The sequence below is a fragment of the Mustela erminea genome, chromosome 18, assembly GCF_009829155.1.
Source record: "Mustela erminea isolate mMusErm1 chromosome 18, mMusErm1.Pri, whole genome shotgun sequence".
In the NCBI taxonomy this organism is placed as follows: Eukaryota; Metazoa; Chordata; class Mammalia; order Carnivora; family Mustelidae; genus Mustela; species Mustela erminea.
The window spans coordinates 55,759,164-55,780,102 of NC_045631.1; the positions used below are offsets into that span (position 1 = coordinate 55,759,164).

A 20,939-nucleotide genomic window follows, 5' to 3' on the forward strand; every position below is an offset into this window, starting at 1 on the left:
GCAGTACAGTCGGGTGCCCCGCCTCCAGCCCGGCAGCCCCGGGCCTGGAGGGACCGAATCCGCCGTGGGTGGCCACGTCCCTGACCGTGAGCCCGGGTGCTCGCCATGGCTGCTGTCTGGGCTCCTTTGCTCCTCGGCGTTCACCCGCTGTCTGACCACCTGGAGGTCAGATGAGGTCGTCTTCCTCCCTCCGGGTGAGGCAGAGGACCCCAGCAGCAGACAGAGCCCGGTGATGCCTGTTCACGCGCGGCGGCAAGTGCTTCCTTTGGGGTGGTCAGGTGGGCGAGTCGCGTCGTGACCTCCATTTTACAGCTGGGCCCCCCGGGTCAGTGGCACGGAGGGCCGAGGAGGAGGCCACAGAGGAGGCGGGGGAGCAGCGCATACACTCAACAGCCTCCACCTGGTGCCTTTCATCCAGACTGGCCCCAAGGGCAGGTGAGGCCAAGGCGGGAGTCCGTGTTCCTTTGGGCCTTGGCACCAGTGGCTCCTGCCTGTTCCCTCACCTGAGGCCAGAGAGGCGGCCGCCGGCTCATGGACGGGGCAGATGGCCGGTGACAGGCTGGGAGGCACTGCTGCGTGGTGGAAGGTGGGCCGCGGGCACCTTGCCAGGCCCTTAGTGACACAGCTGTTCTCGCCACATGGGGGCCCGGAGCAGCCTCAGCAATGGGCAGACTGAGGTCGGAGCTCCCGGGAATCCAGCCCTGGGGTGGAGCCTGGCAGGACCAGGCCCTGGGGCTGTATGACCGCGCTTGTCGTGCTTGTCCCCACCTGTCCTCCACCTGGCGTCGGATTCCCGGGAAGGGCTGACCCCGGGTGGGCCGTGCTAACAGCCACTGCAAAGCTGCTCTTCTGAAGCCGAGACCCAGGACTACAGGAGCGAGCTTTGCAAACCTTCTCCCCCGGCCCGGGGCTGGGGCTCATGGTGTCTATGGGACAAAGGGAGAAGAGCTTCCTGAGGGCCTGGTGTGTGCCAGGCACAGTGCTGGGTGCTTTCCGCATGAACCTTGGTGTAATTAGGGATTGAGCACGTGGATCAAGAAGCCGGAGCTGCCCCTTGCAGGGCCGAGCCTCCATGCCCCTCCCCGCCCTATGTGATGGGGGGTGGGGGGGACAGGACCTGCCGCGCTGACCAGTTGTGGGAACTGAAGTGCTCAATAAAGTGCTCGACAAAGCTCTTAGTCCTGACGCTCGGCTCTCTTGTCACTTGCCAGCCATAACTGTGCTCGTCGCCACACACCCAGGAGTCACCGGAGACCCTGGTTTGGGTCCCCGGCACCTGCTGGTTTCTTAGCCTCCTGAGGAATTGTCTGTGGCAACTGCCTGCTACGATTCGAAACGGGACACTGGTCTGAATTCAGGGTCTAGAGGGCTTTAGGGGAGAAAGTGGTCTCTCTCTGGCTCCAGGAACTGAAGAGCCAAACTGAGGCCCAGCTGGAGAGTTCTGGCGCCAGGACTGAAGCCCAGGTGTCCTGATCGAGGCCATCAGGCCCGCCCTTGGCGAAGCCCTGCGCCCCCTGCCCACTCACAGGCCCCAGGAGAGAGGTGGGGTGGCCAGTGAGCCTCTCAGGAAAGCCGGTCAGGGAAGCAGGCACACAGCAGCAGGGTGACACCGGAGCTCCTGCCGCTGGGACGGGTGACGGAGGCCTCCCTCCCCGCGTGTCCCACCCAGAGAAAAAGCCAGCATCGAGGTATCTGGTGTCGGGGCCGACTCAGCTTGCTCTGTGCTGCACAGACCCTCGTTTATGACGATTGCTCGTCCGTGGCCTTGCGACACGGCTCCCTTCCTCTCCCCTGGCGGGCTTTCTGCCCCCCTCCATGGTGCAGGGCCCCTTCTTGGTCCTCCCGCAGAGGTGCAGGGAGCACCACGGCTCTGAGCAGGAGGCTGGGGAGCCAGACCAAGCAGGCTCTGAACCTGGGCAAGGCGACCTCCCTGCCTCCACTTCCCGTGGGGCTCGCTTTTCCCCAGAACACATTCCTAGAGCAGGAACGAAGCAGCCAAGAGCCTGGCTCCAGGAGCAAGACTGGCCCCTCCTCGGAGCCAGTCAGCAGCAGGCTCAGCTTCACATTTGGCTTTTAATTATCTTTCCAGTTCTTGGTTATTGATGATCTTGGGCAGTGAGCGGAGAGCAGCCTGGACCTCCAGACTCCTCCCAGCCCACCGGCTGCAGCCCTCCAGCCAGAGCTGTGCTCAGAGTCAGGAAGCAGGAGGGGTCCATCGGATCCGGGGGGCCGTAACCAGCAGTTAACTGTCTCACCACCCGCCGCTCTAGTCAAGGTCAACTCCTCGAGCACTCACCTAGACCCACATTTACCACCTGTGGCTGAGACCTGGAAAATCCACAGGGCAGAGGACATGACATTGCCTGTAATGGACGGGGCCACCCATCCATGGCGGAGTCCGGCTGTCCAGCCGGGAAAGGAGCAGTGTTAGAAATTTCCCCCAGTCCAGGGGCGCTGCCTGGGTGGCGCTGTCAGTTAAGGGTCTGACTCCTAGTTTAGGCTCAGGTCATGATCTCAGTCATGAGATCAAGCCCCGCATCAGGCTCCACACTCTGCAGGGTTTGCTAAAGTTTCTCTCTCTCGTAAATAAACAAATCTTAAGAAAACGTTTCTCTCACTCCACCGTTTCAGCTGTTCTCGTGCCTAAAACCAAACAAACAAACAAAAAACAGTTTCGTGGCCTCACCTGCAGTCATGGACTACTTGGAGCCCAGGAAACACAAGAGCTGTGTGGGGAAGGGCACAGGGCAGGGGCAGTGGCTGCTCGTGGTGTTGGCCTTGAGCACTGCCCTCCCTGGCTCCCTCCCTGGCCCCTCCCTGTTACATGGAGGTAGTTTCTGCGCTGCCTCCCCCTACTTGTCAAGGACAGCAAGGCCTCAGGCTTTCCCTGTTCACACGAGCCGAGGTCTGACGGCACCAGTCACACCGTGTGTGTGGAATGAGTGGGAGAATGCGGGCTCGTTTGCAGCACAGGGTCGTTGTGGGAGATGAGCGACACGAGAGGTGGGAAAGCATTGGAAATTGTAAGCAAGAGCCATCCTTCTACGTGGTTCCGAAATGATGACAAGTGACCGAGCAAGGACGTGGGGGCAGGGAGCAGGGCGGGGAGCCCAGAGGGAGGATGAAGGACTGAGACTTCGGGCAGATTCTCTGACCTGGGGCTCTGACCCCCCACGAGGAGCCCCGGCGCCAGCAGAGCCGAGCCGTGTCTGATCGCAGAAGCTGCCTGTGCCGGACTTGCAGGGCCGGCAGGTCAGTCAGGGCCCAGGAGAGCCCACGAGGCTCCCCACAGCAGACCTCCCATTCCCACCGCTAGCCGTCAGGCTCCCATGTGGACCCCTGGCAAGGCAGGACACCCACAGCCCCTGGCATGAGCCTCTCTTCAAGGAGATTGAAGGATGAACTGTGTCCATCGCCACCCGAGCCCCCACACTGAGCACATTTGTCACATCCAGCTCCAGGGCGGGTCGGAGCTGCCACTGAATACCAAGTGGCTTCTGCTGCCCGGAGCCCGCCCTCGGCCTCCTCTCCCAGATACTCCTCCAGAGGGAGCTGCTCACCTTCCCTAGGCAGACACCCTGCCTGACACACCCCCAGTGTGCTCCTGTTGCCTCCAGGCTGTGGTGCGCCCCCTGCAGGGAGGCCAAATGAGGCAGCCGGGACCAGTGGGTTGTAAAAGATTCGTTTAATGCCCCAGATGCTCTGAGAAGAAACTCCGGACAGGGAGGGCAAGGAATGGGACAGCCCTGGCCCAACCCTGGGGTTCCAGTCTCCATGCTCCCCCACACCAGGCCCCCAGCAATCATGACCAAGAACAGCTCCGGGCGGGTCAGGGAGAGCCCACTGCTCCTGGTGATTCCAGGACAGGTGGGAAGGGCTTTGCACGTGAGGACCGCCCACGCCAGGACCTGAGACTGCCGAGGCCACCGAACCGACCGTGGAAGACATCTGTCGCTGGGGGCCCACAGCCAGGATTTCAAGGCAGAAGCCAGAAAAGTCCACGTCACCTGCCCCATTAACCCTGACAGCGCCAGGCAGACAATCCAGCTGACCAGGAACCACCGTGGTTGATGCCTCACACTTCTGACTCTAAGCTGGAGATCCGCCTCCAGGTACAAGGTCCAGGGAAGCCGTGTGTCCCACAGGCCACCCTGCTGACCTCTTCCAGCCCCGCACTGTCCCTGTAGCCTGTGCTCAGCCCCAGGGTCCTGCCCCTGTGCCCCGGAGGCCCCCAGGCCCCAGTGAGCCAGGGGCTGTGGCTGGCACAGGGGGGCAGAGGGGGGCACACGGCCCCCCAGCAAAGCGGCAGGTGGGCGTGGGCGTGCAGGCAGGCGTGCTGTCTGTGCGGCCAGGCGGGGACCCTGGCCCACACGCCCTCCTGGCAGGCCTCCGGGTAGGACGGCAGCCGCATCGCCGGCGCCTGCGCCAAGTGCGCGCAGGCCGGGCGGCCGCACCCCGCGGGCAGAGACCTGGGCCAGGCGAAGGCCTCCGCCACCGAGCTGGGCAGGGAAGCGTGGCGCGGGCGGTAGCCCCGGGCCCAGGCCGCGCGGAGCAGGGCCTCCCGCCGAGCCAGCTGCTCCGGCCCGAGTAGCGGCAGGTCCTCCGGCTCGGGGGGCTCCGGGAAGAGCGGGAGGAAGGGGCGCCCGGACCGGTCGGCTCGAGGGAAGGAGCTGTAGTGGCAGCGCTGCGGAGACAGGGGGCGCTCTGGAAGCGCGCGCCGCTCGGAGCCCGAAAGGAGCCGCCCGCCGCGCCCGGCCGGCAACTGCCGCCGCGCCTCCCGAGCGGCCCAGCCCGACACCCAGGAGACGTCGGGCAGCGACGGCCTGGGCGTCGGGGGGCGGCCCGGGGGCTGCGGGGCTCTACGCCCCGGCGCGGCGCGGCCCCCGCCTGCCGGTCCCCAGCCCGTGGGGCTGGGCTCGGGGGACGGGCCGGGGGTGGGCGGCCGCGGGCCGGGGCAAGCGGGAGGCGGGGGCGCGCGGCGGCCGCTTCCCCAACTCTCGATGGTGCGCGCGGCGCGGTCCAGGGAGCTGCTCACGCCCGCCGTGGTCACCATGTCGCGTGCCGCCTGCAGCATTTTGAGCACGCTGGCCTGGGCCGAGCCGGCGGTCAGGTCCGGGCTGGGGGGCCGCGCGGGGCTGGCCAGGCTCTGCACCCCGCTGAAGCAGCTGTAGATGCCCTGGGTAGCCGGGAAGAGACAGCCGTGAGCGGCCAGCCCCGCTCAGGGACCGCCCACCTCCCGGTCCAAGCACCAGCCCCGTCGTCCCCAAGTTCTAGGAAGCAACTAACATTTGTTCAGCGCCTCCCATGCGCCTGGCACTGGGCCACTGTGAGCGCAATTGCCCAGGAGCAGCTTGAGGCTCCAAGAGGTTCTCCTCCGAAAGGCACACAGCTTGTCAATAGCAGTGAGGGTTCGGACCCGGTCAGCCGGGCTCCGAGATCCTGCCCCGCCTGCGGCGGAGCGGTTCTGCTTCTCATCTGCTGTGTGATGCTGGCAGACCCTCGGTTTTTACATCGGTAAGTGGGGCTGTGGCCAGCTCTGCCTTAACTGGGTGGGTGCCCCTAAAGCAGGGGCCTGCCTGGGGCGGGGTGGCGCCACCCACCCTGCTGAAGGCCAGCAGGAAGTCCAGCCGAGGTGTGCTGGGCACTGAGTGGCGCAGTTTCCAGTAGACCAGGTGCTCCCAGGCAAAGACCAGCAGGGCCAGCCCCATGGCCACCAGCAGCATGTAGAAGACGCCGGCCATGTTGTCAATGTCCAGCTTACTGCTCATCACCTCGTTCTTCTCGTTCTGGCAGATCCCTGAGAGCCACACTGTCTCCAGCTTCTGGGTCTCCCCTGGCAAGGGTGAGGATGGCAGGGGGACACGCCTGGCTCAGGAAAGACCCTCCCAGGGCTCACCAGGGTGCCACCCCCTTGCAGGACCAACCAGGGATCTAGCCCAGCGGGGGGGGGGGGGGGGGGGGGGGGGGGGGGTGTCAGAAGGAGGGGGGTGGGGGGGTTGTCAATGAGCAGGAAGAAAGGAAAGCACAGTGGGGGGCTGGGGTAGGTGAGATTTGCCTTTGCCATGCCCACCCCCACTCCCCCGCCCTGCCACAGACCCAGGAAGAGTTTGCTGACTGGGTCGATGCTATCATTCACTTCCGGGTGAAACTTATTGGGTATCTCCATGCCAGGCACAGAGCTGAGTGCACAGAGACGAAAGGCCTAGGTTCCTGAGGACACCACAGCACCTTCATTCCTATCATTCTCATTCTGTGATACTGATGGAAAATTTTATCTTATTGCACTGAAGCCTCTGGGTTTGGGGGCAGCTTCAGCTGGACTGAACAGTGGACTGAACAGGTCCACAGGTTGTGGACTGCTTACACGTGTGAGCCGCTGGTATCAAGGCAAGCCTGGGCCCCCGGCTCTGGGACTGGGCAGGCCCCTGGCACTACCCTAGGTGATCTCAAGATGGAAATGGTTGAGAGGGGTCTAGAGAAAAATGAAAGGATCTGAGCCTCCTCCCATAGCCCCAGCGTGTGGCCTGAGCTTCCTCCTGTCTTCCTGCCCTTCCGAGAGACTTTCATGTAGTCCTATCGTCCACGCCCTCCTGGCAAGCCCACCCCTTCTCCAGGTCTTCAGGCAGTCCCTCCAGATACCCCCACCCACAGGCCCAGCTCTCACTCCCAGAGACCTCTTCCTGCCCACAGGCCCTGGAACTCAGAGAACAGTAATGGAGATGCTGACCAGCCATCAGGCAGCTGTCCCCGCCTCAGCTTCCATGGCCCACCCAGGGCCCCAAGCCCCCAGCAGCAGCACCCACCATCCCCCAAGAACTGCAGGAGCGCCAAGTCTATGGCCCGTTTCCAGTGGGAGTCCTTCTGCATGGCAATGCCGTAGCCAGTGGTAGCAAAGACCTTGCCAGAGCCAATGGTGACCAGCTTGCAGCCCTCGTCCTTGCCCGCCATGTAGTTGAGGACAGCAGCATCATAGATGAAGGCGTCCAGCTTCCTGGGGACAGGTCAGGGGTCATGTGAGGTGGGGACACCAAACCTGGGGCCTGACAATGAGCTGGGCCATAGGAGCCTGTTGGGCACTGACCAGGAGGGATGGGTGGGAAGAGCCTTCTCTGGTTCTCCTGGGTCCTGGATACAGAAAAGAGCCCTCTCCATAGCTCAGGGACCCCACCTTCGCTCCTCTCAGAGAGACCAGGGAACTCTACCCCCAGAGGACAGGCCCTCTCTTCCCAGCCCCTCCATGCCCCTAGGACCGTAAGAAGGTCACAACCACCACCTCAGGCCAAGGCTGAACCCTGGTCAAGACCTCAGCTGCATCTCTCGGCCACACAGTGGGCATCCAGTTTTGCTTGAAAGTTTACTCTGTCCCAAGACCCCCCTACCCCCTTCCCCATGAATCCTTCAGGACACCCCAGCCTCAATGTCCCCACCTTGCATCTCTTAGGAAGGACCAGAACTGAGGCTGGCCATCAGGGAGACATGTGGGTAGAGAAGTCAGAGGGTGGGTGTGGAGCGGAGGACCCACCCCATCTTGAGGCTGGTGAGGGCGTCTTCCACCGACCGCTGGTTGAACTTGACCATGTGGGTGTGCATGTCTCGGTAGTTGCTGCGGATGTTCCGCTCCGTGCTGCCATTGGGCACCGTGCCAAAGCGGAAGGGTGGGTACTGATCTTGAGGCCGCTGAAACTGTGGGCAGAGGGCAGGTGCCATTCATCACCCTCCGTCCAGCCTTGCAGGCATCAACCCTCCCCGACCCTGTCCCCTAGGCCCAGCCCTGGGGTTTGCACCTGCTTAATGAGGGCACAAGAGCCCAAGAAACTGTCCAGGCCACCCCTGTGTTTTACACAGGGTGACACTGAGGCCAGGTCAAAAAGAGACTTACCCAAAGTCACTCAGTGGACCTGAGCTCTCCACCCACACACCTCATGCCCCAGCCTCTCCTCACCAGGCTCCCAACTCCTTCCTGCTCCCTGCTCCATTTCAGGTTCCCCTCCTGGGTCCCAGACACCCCCCTTTCCCGGCAGCCCCTGCCCTCTGCTAGTGGTGGTCCCAGGACCTTCTTATCACTGAGGCCGGACACAGTGTCAATGTATTGCTCCTGGATCATGAAGGCAGCAAGGTTGGCGGTGTAGCTGGCGAGGAAGATGACAGCAAAGAAGGCCCAGACTAGGACCATGATCTTGCTGGTGGTGCCTCGGGGGTTCTCGATGGGCACCGAGTTGTTGAAGACCAGTGCCCACAGCAGCCACACAGACTTGCCGATGGTGAAGGACGGGCCCCCAGACTCTGGGAGTGAGAGGGTGAGCACAGAGGGACTCGGGTCTTCACTCTGTCCTGGGGGGGGCCCCATCCCCAGCCATCCCCACTCCAGGGCGACCCAACCCACCTTGTTTCTCTTTTTCATGTATCTGATTGGCCCCTGCTGGTTGACCACAAGCCAGAGACCTCCCCCAAGATCCAGCCTTCTCTGCAGGGGGCCCCTGCGGCCCTGAGCCCCACCCCTCCATCCCAACCCCATGGTCCCCCCCTCCCAGGTCCGGCTGAGAGCTTACTCTTGCCACTGGTGAGGTTCTGGTTGTAGCTGACCGGGCTGAAGTACTCAAACATGAAGACCGTGATGGCCACCACAGTGAGACACATAACGAACATCATCACCCACACGGAAGGGCTGTAGGGCTCTGGGAACAGAGGTAGGCAGCTCAGAGGCCTCGCTACCATCCCTCCCACCCATAGCCAGAGCACCGGGTGCAGGCAGGTGCCCATCAGAGTGGGGGGCCATCAGCCCCAAGGACCGAGCCAAGGGGTCTCTGACTCTCAGAGCAGCAGAGCCCAGGAGAGAACACCCGCACAGATGGAGGTCAGGCTCTCCTGCAGTCTGTTTCCGCTCCTCTCTGCCCTGGGACAGGATCCCATCACCCCAGCAAACTTCCCTGCCTCCCACTCCCATCCACAACTTCCTTTACAAAAAGAGACTTTACACCCCCGTGCTCTCCCCTCCCTTCCCATTCCCCAGCCTGCGAGGCCTGTAACCTGCTCCGTCCCCCATTCTCCTCCCCCTCCTCCTCCCCACCTGGCCCGATGCCACAGAGTGGAGCCACCAGCACGGGCTGCTTGCCCAAGGCATTTTCTCATTCCCTCTCTGCCCTCGCCTGCCAGCACTGCTAACTACACTCCTGGTCTGGACGTGCCCTGCCTGGCCCAGCGTGGACGAGCTGCTGGTTCTGCCTGGAATCAGGGTCTTTGAGATCAAATCTCACTCTTGATCCTACTGACAGGGCCGGGGAGCCCCAGTTGAGCCCCAGCCCAGCTGAGCTGCTCCGACAAGTCTGCTCGATGGGTTCAGTCTCCCTGGGCAAGGAGGCGTCACTGCCGTAAGCAGGTGCTCTGATGCAATGCCCGTCCTGCAGGGTGGGGTCTGATATCCTCTGTGTGCGGCTGAGGAACCCTGCTCAGAGAGCTTCCGTGACTTGCTCAAAATCATGCAGCAGGAAAGGGATTCTCTCTGCTCCTGACTTGCCTGTCCTCTTGGCTCTCAGCAAACCTCACACTGCAAGTCCCACTACCTCTGACAGGGCCCTTGGTGAGCCAGGACCATGGCCGCATCCCCAGCAGCTCGTGTGAGTCTTGGTACAAAGGCTGAATTCCCACTAAGCCACAAACTAGCACCACTTCCCACTCTCTGGGTCGGCTCCTCCCGCTCCCTGTGGAGCTTCTCCCCAGTGTGTCCTACCCAGGAGGCGCCTCCCAAAGCCAGCCTGCCTTCCCAGCTTTCCTGCCCCTCACAATGGCCTCCCCCGCCTCCTCACCGGACACTCGGGCTCAGAATGGAACACGGGCTTCACCTCTTCCCTCTGCGCCCTATGCTCCTGCAGCCTCAGGCACCCACCGCCGCGCTGACCCCCTGAGGCCCGCCCCAATCTTCCTGTTCCCAGGCATCCCCCTCAGAGCCCGGAGCCCTCCCTGCCCACCCCGAGCCGCACCCAGGAAGGCCGACGGGGAGACGGTGCCGTTGCTGCGGGCCACCATCACGCTGATGCCCGTCTCCACGAAGGGCACAGAGAAGTCCACGATCTCAGAGCGCTCCTCGTTGATGGTGAGGGAGCCGATGGCCATGTCTGCCCGCTTGTAGTACACCTGGGGCCACGGGCGCCGGACCCGGGTTGAAGGACGTGGCTCACCGGCTGGAGCACCCTCCCCAGCCTCCCCCAGCCACCCTGCCAGCACCCCCAGGCTTGAGTCGGCTGGTCCCATCTGGGGTCCTCAGCGCTCCGCTAGAAGTACTGGCCAGCCCAGGGAACATTACTGGTGACACCCCGTCTTCCCTGCAAGCTGGGACCAGGGAGCTGGGCCCAGGGAGCCTCGGGAGCTGGGCCCAGGCCCCGCCCTGACTGACCCCCAGCACAGGAACAAGGCAGTGGCTGAGCAATATGTGGGGCCTGGGGTGGCGAGCCAGCAGGGGGGTGGGCTCAGGTAAACCTCGGGGCGGGCCTACCTCCCCGATCATGCCGTTCCACACGCCCCGAACCCTCTTGCCATGCTTGCCATTGGTCACCAGGTACAGGTCATAGGAGAACTTGACCACCTTGGCCAGCTTCTTGAGGATGTCAATGCAGAAACCCTTACAGCAAAGCTTGGTGTAGGGGGCTGTGTCACCGCTGCTGCCACCAAGAGACCACCAGAAGTCAGAGCCCGCAGCTCCTCCCGGTTTGGCAGATGGCCCCCAACCCCCCTCACCCAAGCACAAACCACACACGGCTGCCATCGCGCGGCAGCACACAGCTCACACGGGGCCTTCACGCACATTCTCGCGGACCTGAAGGTTTGGTTGTTCTGCCTGCGGCAAGGCACGGTGTTGGGCACACAGCCGCCCGTGCCAGGGTCAGGGCTCTCCACAATGACAAAAGGCCGCTCTTCCAGCGTGGCCACTGTCACGTGCCGGCTGTCCACAACAGGCTGGAGAGACGCGCTATAGCGAGGCCACACCGGGTACTTCATGTGGAGGACGCCGTGGTCCCAGCGCCCCACCTGCAAAGGGTGACCAGCTTCAGCCAGGGACCTCCAGCCCAAATCTCCCCACCCTCTAGGTGGGGCCTCTGATGGGCCCTGCCAGGGCCAAGAATCCCCCTCCCTAACCTAGGGACATCCGGGGCAGGAGCACTGGGGGAGCAGGAGAGTTGGGTCAAGGCGCTGGTCATGGACCAGAAGGGAGGGCTCCCTGCAGCCCCCTCCCAGCCTCCGGTCCTTGCGCTTTTACGATCTAGACTCCAAAATGCTGCTGGCCTGCAGTGACATCCTGGAGTCCAGACCCGAGCCTGTCTCTCCCCACTCCCCACTCCCCCAACCCTGACCTCAGTATAAAGTCCTTCCCCCCAGTACTCAAGGCCTTCCCCACTCATGTCCACCTGACCACTTTCACCCCATCTTCCTCCTCAGCCGCCACACCCCAAAACCATCACTTAAAAATGCCTCAAACCCTTCTGCCCCTCTGTCTACATACACCAGGCTAGTCTCCCTTCCTGATGGGCTGCCACTCAACCCTCCAGGGCACAACCCAAATGTCCCAAATTCTTCAAATCCTTCCCCAGCTCTCTGCTTGGAAGGTAGAACTGATTTTTGGCCCTTCTCTGTACCCTCATAACGCTTTGCACTTATCTGTCCTCAAGCACTGATCTCCCCGAATTCTATTTGTTCACATGTCTGTCTGGCCAGCACAGCTGTGGGTGAGTCCCCCAGGGGCAGGACTAGGTGCTGAGCCCTTGACAGGTTCTACAGTGGAGGGAGTTGAGGGTCCGTGGGAGCCCTGAGCCGAGGGTCCTCACCCACCCTGATGCAGTGCAGATGCCTCAGCCTGAAGGATGAGGGGCTGGATGAAGGACAGAAGGGACCCTCTGCTCAGCTGTGGGACAAGAGGGGCTGGGGACAAAGTGAGAGGATACCAAGGAACCCCAGGCTCACCCCCTTCTCACCATCTCCCAGAGGCGGTGGCGGTTGAGGGCGATCACAACCATGGTGGGCTGGACCAGGTACCCACCCGGGCTGAAGGAGAAGTCTCGGCCCTCCCAGGTGACATTCAGTAGGTGCCTGCGGTGGGGGAGAGAAACCAGGGTGTCCCTGCAGCTCTGCCTAGGACCAGAGGCCCCCTCCCCCACCTTCTACCTCACCGCCATCACCACCACCAGGTGTCACTGACTGTGACCTTATTCCTGTATTGACACACCCCCTCCCTGATCCCCGACACATCCTCACACCTGGCTTTCTTTTTCAGTTGTGGAAACTAAGCTCAGAGAGGTGAGGTAACTTGGCCCCGGGGCACACAGCTAGTGGGAGGTGTGGCCAGCGAACCCAAGCTCAGTGCAGCCCAGGTCCCTGGAAGCGCCGTGCCCCCTCCCATGCCCTCGGCAGGTGCCCACCTGTAGAAGGCCTCCCGGGCAGGGCTGACAGGCCCAGGGTGGCCACGGCAGTCCCCAGCCGGGGAGGGCAGGGCACCATGCTGCCGCTGGTAGCTGTGGGCGCCCAGCGCCAGGATGGCCACGCCGTCGCGGACCTTCTGGCGGAGACTGAGGCGCCAGCTCTCGGTGACGACGCTGATGAGGCCCACGGGGAAGGCGGCGGGGGGCGCGTCGGTGCTGCCCAGCGCCAGGCTGGGCACCAGCCACACGTGTCCGGGCCCCACCAGACCGGCCTGTGCCGCCTCGGCGAAGAGCACCTCGGCCTCCTCGCGCGAGCAGTAGGCCACCAGCACCGGGGCGTCGATCTGGCGCAGCAGGCGCTGGATGTGCGCGCGCTGCCCGCCCGGGCCCAGCTCCAGCGTGAGCACGTCCAGCAGCCGCCAGCTCAGGTAGCTGGCGTCGGCCGCGGCGCGCACCCCCTCCAGGAAGAGCGCGTGCCCCGGGTGCAGGCTGGTGATCACGGCGAACGCGCTCCAGTCGTACTCCTCCAGCACCTTGAACAGCACCTGCAGCTGCTGCTCCAGGGACACGCCCAGCTGCAGGAAGGCGGAGCCCGGCTCCTGGGGGCGGGGCGGGGCGGGGCCTGAGTCGGGGCGGGGGCGGCGCGCCCCGCCCCAACTGCCGTTCCCGCCCTCTGTCCCCTGACCGAGACTCGGCTCGTCCCGCGAGCCCCTGTGCCGCAACACCTGCCTCCCGCCCCCGACGTGGTTCCTAACCCCTGCTGCCCGTTAGAATCACCTGAAGGGCTTTTAAAGCTACTCGAGCGGCCCCCCACCCGAGCAATGCTGGACCCAAGACCCGCGGCGTCCGCTGCCCCCGCGGAGCTTGTTGAAAATGCAAATTCTCAGGCGCATCGCACACCTGGGATCAGAATCTGGGGATGGAGCCCAAGAATCTGTATTTTAACAAGCTTTTCAGGCGATTCTTGAGCCCACCAGTTTGGGAAGCGCTGCCTCAGACCAGCTGAATCAGAACCTCAGAGATGGGACCCTGCGCGTCTGTATTTTTCTAAAACTCTGTTAAGGCAGAGAACCACCATGCTGAGAGTTACTGTCCGGTCCAAAGGTAACTGGGGAAACAGCATCCTCCACGGAGCCCTGGGGATGAGAAAGTTCCTCCTCTCCACCATCTCCACCGTCACAAATGCAGAGGGCACTGCCGGCTGGAGCCTGGGCTAACACAATCCATGCCCCCCGCCCCCAACTGTGGTCTCCCTGCTGACCCTGCAGGCTCCCAGGATTTCACCACACTACGACTGTCCCAATCTTTGTAAAAAGCAAATCCGGGACAACCCTACAGGACAAGTAACCCAGTTCCTCCAACAAACAAATTGCAAGAGAAAGAGAGATGCAGGAGGAGTCTACAGATGGAGGCTCCGAAGCGGCATCAGCCAATCACTAGTGGAAACCGGATTTGTTTCTTGATTTCAAGCAAATGCATTTCAGAATGAGCATTCAGATGTTTGTGAAACAGTGGGGAAACTTGAACACTGCCTGGGTAGTTGATGGCGTTAAGGAATTTTGTTTTTTAGATGTGATCATGGATGGTGGTTTCGTTTTTAAGCTCTTATCTGTCAGAGATATACAGAGAAGTACTTCCGGGCAGGACAATAGGGTTTTGCCTCACAATGACACAGAAGAGGGGGGGAGTGGGTGGACACAAGGGTGAGGCGGGGTTGGCAGAGGCTGGATGGTTCCTGAGGTCATTATACTCTCCTATGCAGGCTCAAATTTCTCCATAATAAAAAGTAATCATAAAAGAAAGGCAAACCAGATCAGTCTCTCCCCTCGACATCATCTTGCACCCCTCACCGCATTACTTAGGATAAAAACCAAGTATCTTCCTGTGTGCTCAGGATCTCACTTCCTCTCCAGCCATCTCTCAGGAACTCCAGCTCCTTCCACCTGGCTGCCCTCACACCACCAGATGACTCGCGCCGGAACACTGTCCCCCCTTCCCCAGCCCCCCCACACAACGTGCCAACTCTCTCTCATCCTCCACGCCTTCAATATGATTTCTAAAGAAACCTTCTCTGACCAGCCCCCTACCCAAATGGGGACCCTCTTCGACCCTCCCGGCATCCTGTTTTTCCTTTACATCACTGGTGATAGCTGAGACTGAAGACAAATGTGGGTTTGGAACTTTCTCCCCACAGGATGCAAACTCTGTGAGGGCGCGCCTTCGCCGTGCCTGGGACGGTGACCTGCCACGGGATGGTCTCCCTGCCGGTCAACTGCATCAGCTTCTCTGCCCAGCCTGCCCCTCTGCTGCTGGGTCTGGAGCTTGACCGAGGAAGGCCGGAGAAGCAGAGACCGGAGAAGTGGGACCAGGGTTGCCCACCAAAGCCAGAGATGAGCTCTCCACCCACACCCCCTCATCCAGACACAATGTGAAGGCAGCCCAGAACGTTTATCTTCTAGAACATGGGAACAGCATTCCCACAGCTCGCCCATGTCACACCCTCAGCCCCCACCTCCCTTTCCCAGCGGCCCAGAACCTAAGTCTCTCCCTGCACCAGCCTCAGCCCCACTCCCGCAGCCCCAGCCTGGCTCCAGGCCCAAGGGGTGAGAGGACATGAGTTTGGACAGGCACCTTGGGGGTGAGGACCACAGCCGAGCCCCCACTGATGCTGAGGATAGGCACATGGGTCTGGGAGGAGATGAAGTCCAGGATCTGCACCACGGCCTCGGTGCCCACGTTGTCCTCAAAGACAATGCCGTGGACGCGCGCCGCCCCGAGGAGCCCGCAGATCTGGGTGAGGAGGCTGCTGGGGTTGGTGTTGTTGACGCCCACGGTGAGCGGCTGGATCTCCAGAGGCAGGTCCATGAAGCTCTGGGAGGTGAGGCGGGTGCGAACTTGGGCGTGTGGTGGCCCCGAGCTGCCGAACACCACGGCCACTGTCACGGCTTGCTCACCCTGCCCCGGGCCCAGCCCTGCCCAGGCCCCGAGGAGTGAGGTGAGCAGCAGGGCCGGCCCCAGAGCGCCACCCATGTCCACTGCGGCGTCCTGCAGAGAGAGCGGGACCACAAAGAAAAGATGAGCGCGCAGACAGGAGGTGGAAGCCAGAGTCAGAGACACACACCCGGAGGGAAAGAAAAGAGGGGAAAATCTCCCTCCACAAAGAAGCCCAGAGAGGGAGGGACAGCCAGACACAGAGAAAGAGGAAGAGACAGGTTAGCTGAGCGTCCCCAGCGCAGCCTGGAGGGGTAGGGGCTGGAAGGATGTTGCGTCCCCACCGGTGCTTATTACTTCCCTTCTGCTGCTGAACAACATGCTTGACTGGAAGGGCCAGACCTTGTCTGCATTCTGCCCCGGAAAGTTACCCTGAAAAGGTTAGTCTGGTGTCCAAGTCCATAGATTTGAGTCAGACCTGAGTTCAAGTCCCAGCTGTGTCACTTATTAGCTGTGTGATCCTGACGACGTCACTTAAGTAGGTTTTCTTGCAATAATCACGAGACGTACCTCACAGCGGCAAAGAGGCTGCCCACTGCTGTCAGCGTCCTCGTCTTAGTGGCGACAGCCCCACATCCAGGGGAAGGAAGGCAGCTTCTGTGACACTCTATGCCCTACTTCCATATTCTCCATCCTAAACCAAACCTAACATCCAGAGGACCCTGCTCTGTGTGACCCCGCGTGGCACAGAGACCCCTCTTCCCGGCCACCAGACCACCTTTCCCCTGTGGCCTCAACTAGGAGCAACCATTCCACAGGAGTGCAATACCACAGACTTGGTCGGGGTTCAGGGTCTCCTGAAACCCTGAAACCCACCTGAGCTGCTTCCCCAGGCCATCGCCACTGTGCAAGATTTTTTTGACCTAACCCAAGGGCGTGACGTGTATCCCCGCTAAATAAACATCATGGCTTTGGATTGGAACCAACAGCCAAGCCGGTGAGCGCTGCCCACTGATGCAGCGCTCCCTCCCAGCTGGCCACCGGCCACAGCTACGCCACCTTCTCCATCTTCATCACAGCCCCAGCGAAACCTCTGAACGGGAGAGAGCCAAAGGGTGACCAGAGTGAACCTGGTTTAATCTGGGCTGAGAAGACAGCATTTTTGGCAGGGGAGGGAATGAATGCTCACTTCGGGGGACCTTGAAATCTCCCCCTGTCCCCACCCCACCATGTACGGTTTCCTAGTACGCCGACCTAGACTATCAGCCCAGAGACATGTGTGAGTCTGGGACTGGAACCTAAACCATGCCAGGCCACAGGACACCTCAGCTTCTACCAATCAGGGACCTCAAGTTACACCTGCAAAGGGCACTGCTGTGCTTTCTTCTCCCTCTCCCAGAACTTTCTGTGCCCATCTCTGCCCACAGCCCACTCCCGGTAGGTTCCCTGCCTCTGGGGACAGCCCCAAGTCTGCCTCATCTCTGCCTCCCAGCTCTGAGCTCCACGTCTGTGCCATCCAGAACAGCAGCTGCCAGTCACAGGTGACTGTGGGCACCGGAAATGCGGTTCATCTGAACAAAGGTTCGAGGTCAGCGTCAAATACATGGTGGATATGGAAGACTGAGTGTGAAAAAAAGAATATAAAGCATTTCATGTATATTCTTTATATTGGTGACATGTTGAATAACAGTTTACATACACTGAGTTAAACAAAATATACCACTAGAACTAATTTCACCTGTGTTTTTTTTTACCCTTTCTAATGTTGCCACTGGAAAATTTACAATGACGCCTGCAGCTCTCATGTTGCTTCTTTCACCCACTGAGCCACCCAGGCGCCCCTAATGTTGCTTCTTTTAGACAACATGACTCCAGAGGTAGGAGCCATGCCCACCCCTGGCTCCAACCGGGCACCACCCCAGAGATTCCCTTGATGGGAAGGTGTCGTCTGGGCTTCGGGCTGAGAAGGTGGGTCGTGCCTCTCACCAGGAGTGATCACACAATACCTTGGAGGGAGGGGCCCCATCCGGCAAGGCTCTCTGAGCTTCAGAGGGCAAAGGGCAGGTTCAAAGAGATTCAGAGCCCAGAGTCTTATCACCACAGGACATCTAGCCTCCCCCACAAGGCAGGAAGGTCATACCCCCAGCCTTGGCGCCCCAACCTGTCCACCTCCCATCCACCTCACTCCCCCTCCCACCCCCCTGGTCTGAAACATTGTCCTGGCCTCTCCACCCCTCCCGACACAGCACAGCTGCTCCGGGGTGCCCGCAGAGGAAGTCCAGACACCTTGATCCCATGACTAAGGCCCCCCATAAACACCGGGACACCAACCCATTGTCTCCCCTACCTCTCCTGGGCAGGGAAGCACCCCGCATTGCCGCTTCAGTGTTGGGCATCTATGTCCCCACTCTCTCGCGGTCTCCCACCTTTCACTAATGGGCTAAGTAAATGAACACTGGGACAGTCGCAACGGTCAGTCCTCTGAAACCTTTGGCATCACCTTGAGCTCAGTGAGCACCCGCATGTGCTTAGGGCTCTTCTAGCCGACACTCAGCCCCTCACCCCCATTCCCAGGCAGGCTCCCCACCCCCCATGTGCGCACATGCGCACTCACACCCCAGACACTAGTGGCTCCCCCCTCTCCCAGGCCAGGAGCTTTGGCCCCAGGAAGGGGCCCCGCCCACCAGCTGCTCTGCTTCAGGGGAGCAGAGGGACCTGGGCTGTTCTGCCGGTTGTGCCCACTGCCCTTTGGCAAGCGGCCTCTACTCTGCCGTCGGGTTTCCTTCCCTCCGACTTTTGCTGAGCTAAATTCCGAACCCAAGCGTCAGGGAAGTAGACCGCCACTGCATCTCGCTCCCACTGGCGCCGGCACCAAAGTCTCCCTCCAAGATTAACTCACCCCCTCCCCGCTGATTCCACCCCGGCCCCCCGGGGGGCGCCCTGCCCCCTCCCCTTGGCAGGAATCTCTTACACTCTGGCTGTGAAGTTCGGGGTATTTTTAGGCCGGCGATAAATAATTCATAGGGAACGTGGCATCAGGCTCCCCCCGCGGGAGGACGGGGCGCGAGCGGCGAGAGCCACCGTCACCCGCGGCTCAAGGACACTCGCGATGCGGCGGCGGCGGCGGCGGCGACTCCGGGCTCCCGGACCCGTGCCACGCCTCCTGGCGGCCAAACTGGGCACCACGTTCGCGCCCCCAACCGCGCTGCTACACCCCACCCCCTCCCCGCAGGTGTCGCGGGATCCTAGGCCCCCCAAACCACTCATCGCAAGCCGCGCAGGTTGTTGGCGGTGGAGGACGGAGCTTGCTAGGCAGGCCGGTCTGTGGGCGGGGTACCAGACCTTGGGACGAACCCAGAAATCTGGTTTCCAGTCCATCGAGTCCCCTTCACGCTCCTATCCAAATTCTTAGTTCGGAGTTTAGGAGCAGACTTGAAACGGACTGGCGCAGCCAGAAACTAGACGAGCAGCAAGATAGAGCACATGAGCCTTCCTCGTTTTCCTTGAGGCCCGGGGTCGGAGACTGAGCCAGGGCGGTACCACCACGGGAGGGCTGGGGGACTGAGCCAGAAGTCCCGCCGGATGAGCAAGGCTGGGACCCAGGGTGGTGAGAGTGTCAAAAAACTCCGCCCAAAAAAGCTGGGATCCCCGCTTCGCTCACCCAGAAGGACCTTCCTATGCGTCCTGGGGCGCACCCTTGGGGTTTTTCTGGCTACCTTGCCTTCACAAGTCCCTGGCCCTGCCCTCCTAGGCCTGGGCACGAAACGCCTTCCGCAGCAGGAGGCTCCGGCTTTCCCTTCCCCGCCGTCGGGGATCCTCGTCGAAGCCCCGGGAGACCTGAGCACCCGCTGGCGCGACAGCCAGGGCCCAGCGCTCCGGGGCTCACGGTTCCCCCACGGTCCTCTTCGTCCAGCCGTCCCTTTACGCCCTCGGAGCCCGGGTCCGCCGGGCGCTGGGTCGGTACTCGGCCAGACCCCACCACCCCGTGAAGCCCGCGCTGATTCCCTGAGGTCAGAGGACGGAGCGTTTTGCCGCGCAGAGGAGCGGGAGGAGAGCTGAGGGTGGGGGTGGCGGAGAAAGATCGAGGGGACTCGCCGCGCGGGAAGGGGCGGGGGTGTCAAGGGAGAGGCGCGCGGCAGGTGCCCCGCAGACCTCCGGAAAGCGGGGGGCCGCGCTCCCGGAGCCGCCGACAGCCCCCTTTCGTCCTCTCTGCCCAGGCCCTCTCCAGCCCCCTTCGCGCAGTGGCGGCCCCCGGCCCCCGACCCAGCTCCCCGCCCCGGCTGCTTCCAGCAGCAACAGTTGCGGGGGCCGGCGGCCCAGACTCCCGCGTCCCCGCACCGCCCCTTCCCCCGCGGCGCCGCGACGCCCCGAGAAGGAGGAGCTGGAGGGCTCGGCGACCCGGGAGACAAACGTCTTGGGCGCCTCACCCCGCGTCCTTCCCTCGCGTCCGCCGCGCGCCTGTCACCTCGGCCTCCCCGCCTCCCCTCCTCTCCGCCCGCCCGGGTCCGAACCCCAGGCCGGGTCCCCGAGGGCCCCGGGTCCCCGGCCGCCCCCTCCTCAGGCTCCGCGCGCCAGCCAGACTGTCCCCGGGAGTCCCGCGTCTGTCTCCGCCGTCCTTGCCCGCGCGGCGCCCGAGCCCAGCCCCAAGTTGGCGGCGAAGTTGGCGTCCCCCGCTCGCCACCCGCCACTCACCGGGGGGAAGGGGCGCTGCGCCCGCGCCGAGAGCCCGCGCCGGCCGCCTCCCGCGCGCTGCATGTCCCGGCGCCTCGGCCCCCGCGCGCTGGCGCGCTTCGTCCTAGCTCGGCGGGCACCGGAGCCCGGGCAACGCGGGGCCCGGGTCCGTGGCGCGGCCTGGCGGGCTGGCCCGGCCCCGTCCCCCGCGCCCTCCCGGGGTCCGCTCTTCGCCGAGCTCCGTCCCGGGCTGGGCTGCACCGCGCGCCTCCGGCTCCCAGGGCTCGGCTGCCGGCTGTGGCGGAGCGCTCGCCGCCGCCCGCGCGGGCCCGCCCCACCGGGGCCCGCCGCCTCCGCCCCGCCCCGGCCCGCCCCGCCGCCCGCTCCCCGCCGCTCCAGGCCCCTCCTCGCCTGCCCGCGCGCGGGACGCCCGGGGTCCCATCTCCCTTCTCCAGGACTGTGTCTCCAGACCCGACACTCGGGGCCAAGTGCTGCCTGGGGGAAACCCGCAGCCTGGCTGGAGCCCTGGGTTCGAGCCCACAGCTCACGAGCTGTGTGACCTTGGGCCAGTTAATTCCGAGGATCCCTCAGTCTCTCAAGTGACACCAGCCTCTTGGGACTGGCCTAAAAGACCGTGTAGTCGCCTTGTAAACTGCAAAGCACTAAAGACCGAGGTACTGTTTTTTAAAGGCTTGTCCATGTGGCTGGAAACCAAGAGATGGGAAGGCCCTGGGAGTGGACAGAGGTAGGGAAGACCCATACCAGAGGCCTGGGGTCCCGGGCAAGCCACTGCCCAGACTCCTCACTCCTGCTTTTCTCTTCTAGTTTTGCTTCTACTGAGGGCTAACCAGAAAGGGAACTGGGCCGAAAAGCCAGCAGAGCAGGCGGGCAGGGGTCCCAGGATGCCTGCCGTGGGAACAGAAGGCAGGC

At 62.7% G+C, this 20,939-nt stretch overlaps 1 protein-coding gene across 4 annotated transcripts; it reads right to left on the reverse strand.

Annotated features, from left to right (window-relative positions):
• Positions 1-3,672: 3,672 nt before the first annotated feature.
• GRIN2C (glutamate ionotropic receptor NMDA type subunit 2C) lies at positions 3,673-20,829 on the reverse strand. 4 transcript variants are annotated; one of them, XM_032321486.1, is made up of 13 exons: positions 20,772-20,829; positions 15,039-15,452; positions 12,408-13,006; positions 11,964-12,078; positions 10,811-11,022; positions 10,490-10,655; positions 9,978-10,131; positions 8,550-8,675; positions 8,054-8,283; positions 7,523-7,683; positions 6,804-6,991; positions 5,601-5,833; positions 3,673-5,176 (listed from the first exon to the last, which is right to left on the reverse strand). In XM_032321486.1, the coding sequence occupies exons 2-13, from the start codon at positions 15,435-15,437 to the stop codon at positions 4,076-4,078; spliced, it is 3,684 nt and encodes a 1,227-aa protein (XP_032177377.1). In that variant the 5' UTR covers positions 15,438-15,452; positions 20,772-20,829; the 3' UTR covers positions 3,673-4,075. The 4 variants fall into 4 exon arrangements, with proteins under 4 accessions (XP_032177377.1, XP_032177376.1, XP_032177375.1 ...); XM_032321485.1 differs by lacking the exon at positions 20,772-20,829 and adding an exon at positions 20,031-20,333 and having other exon boundaries at positions 10,490-10,652; XM_032321484.1 differs by lacking the exon at positions 20,772-20,829 and adding an exon at positions 20,031-20,333.
• Between the last annotated feature and the right edge of the window lie 110 nt (positions 20,830-20,939).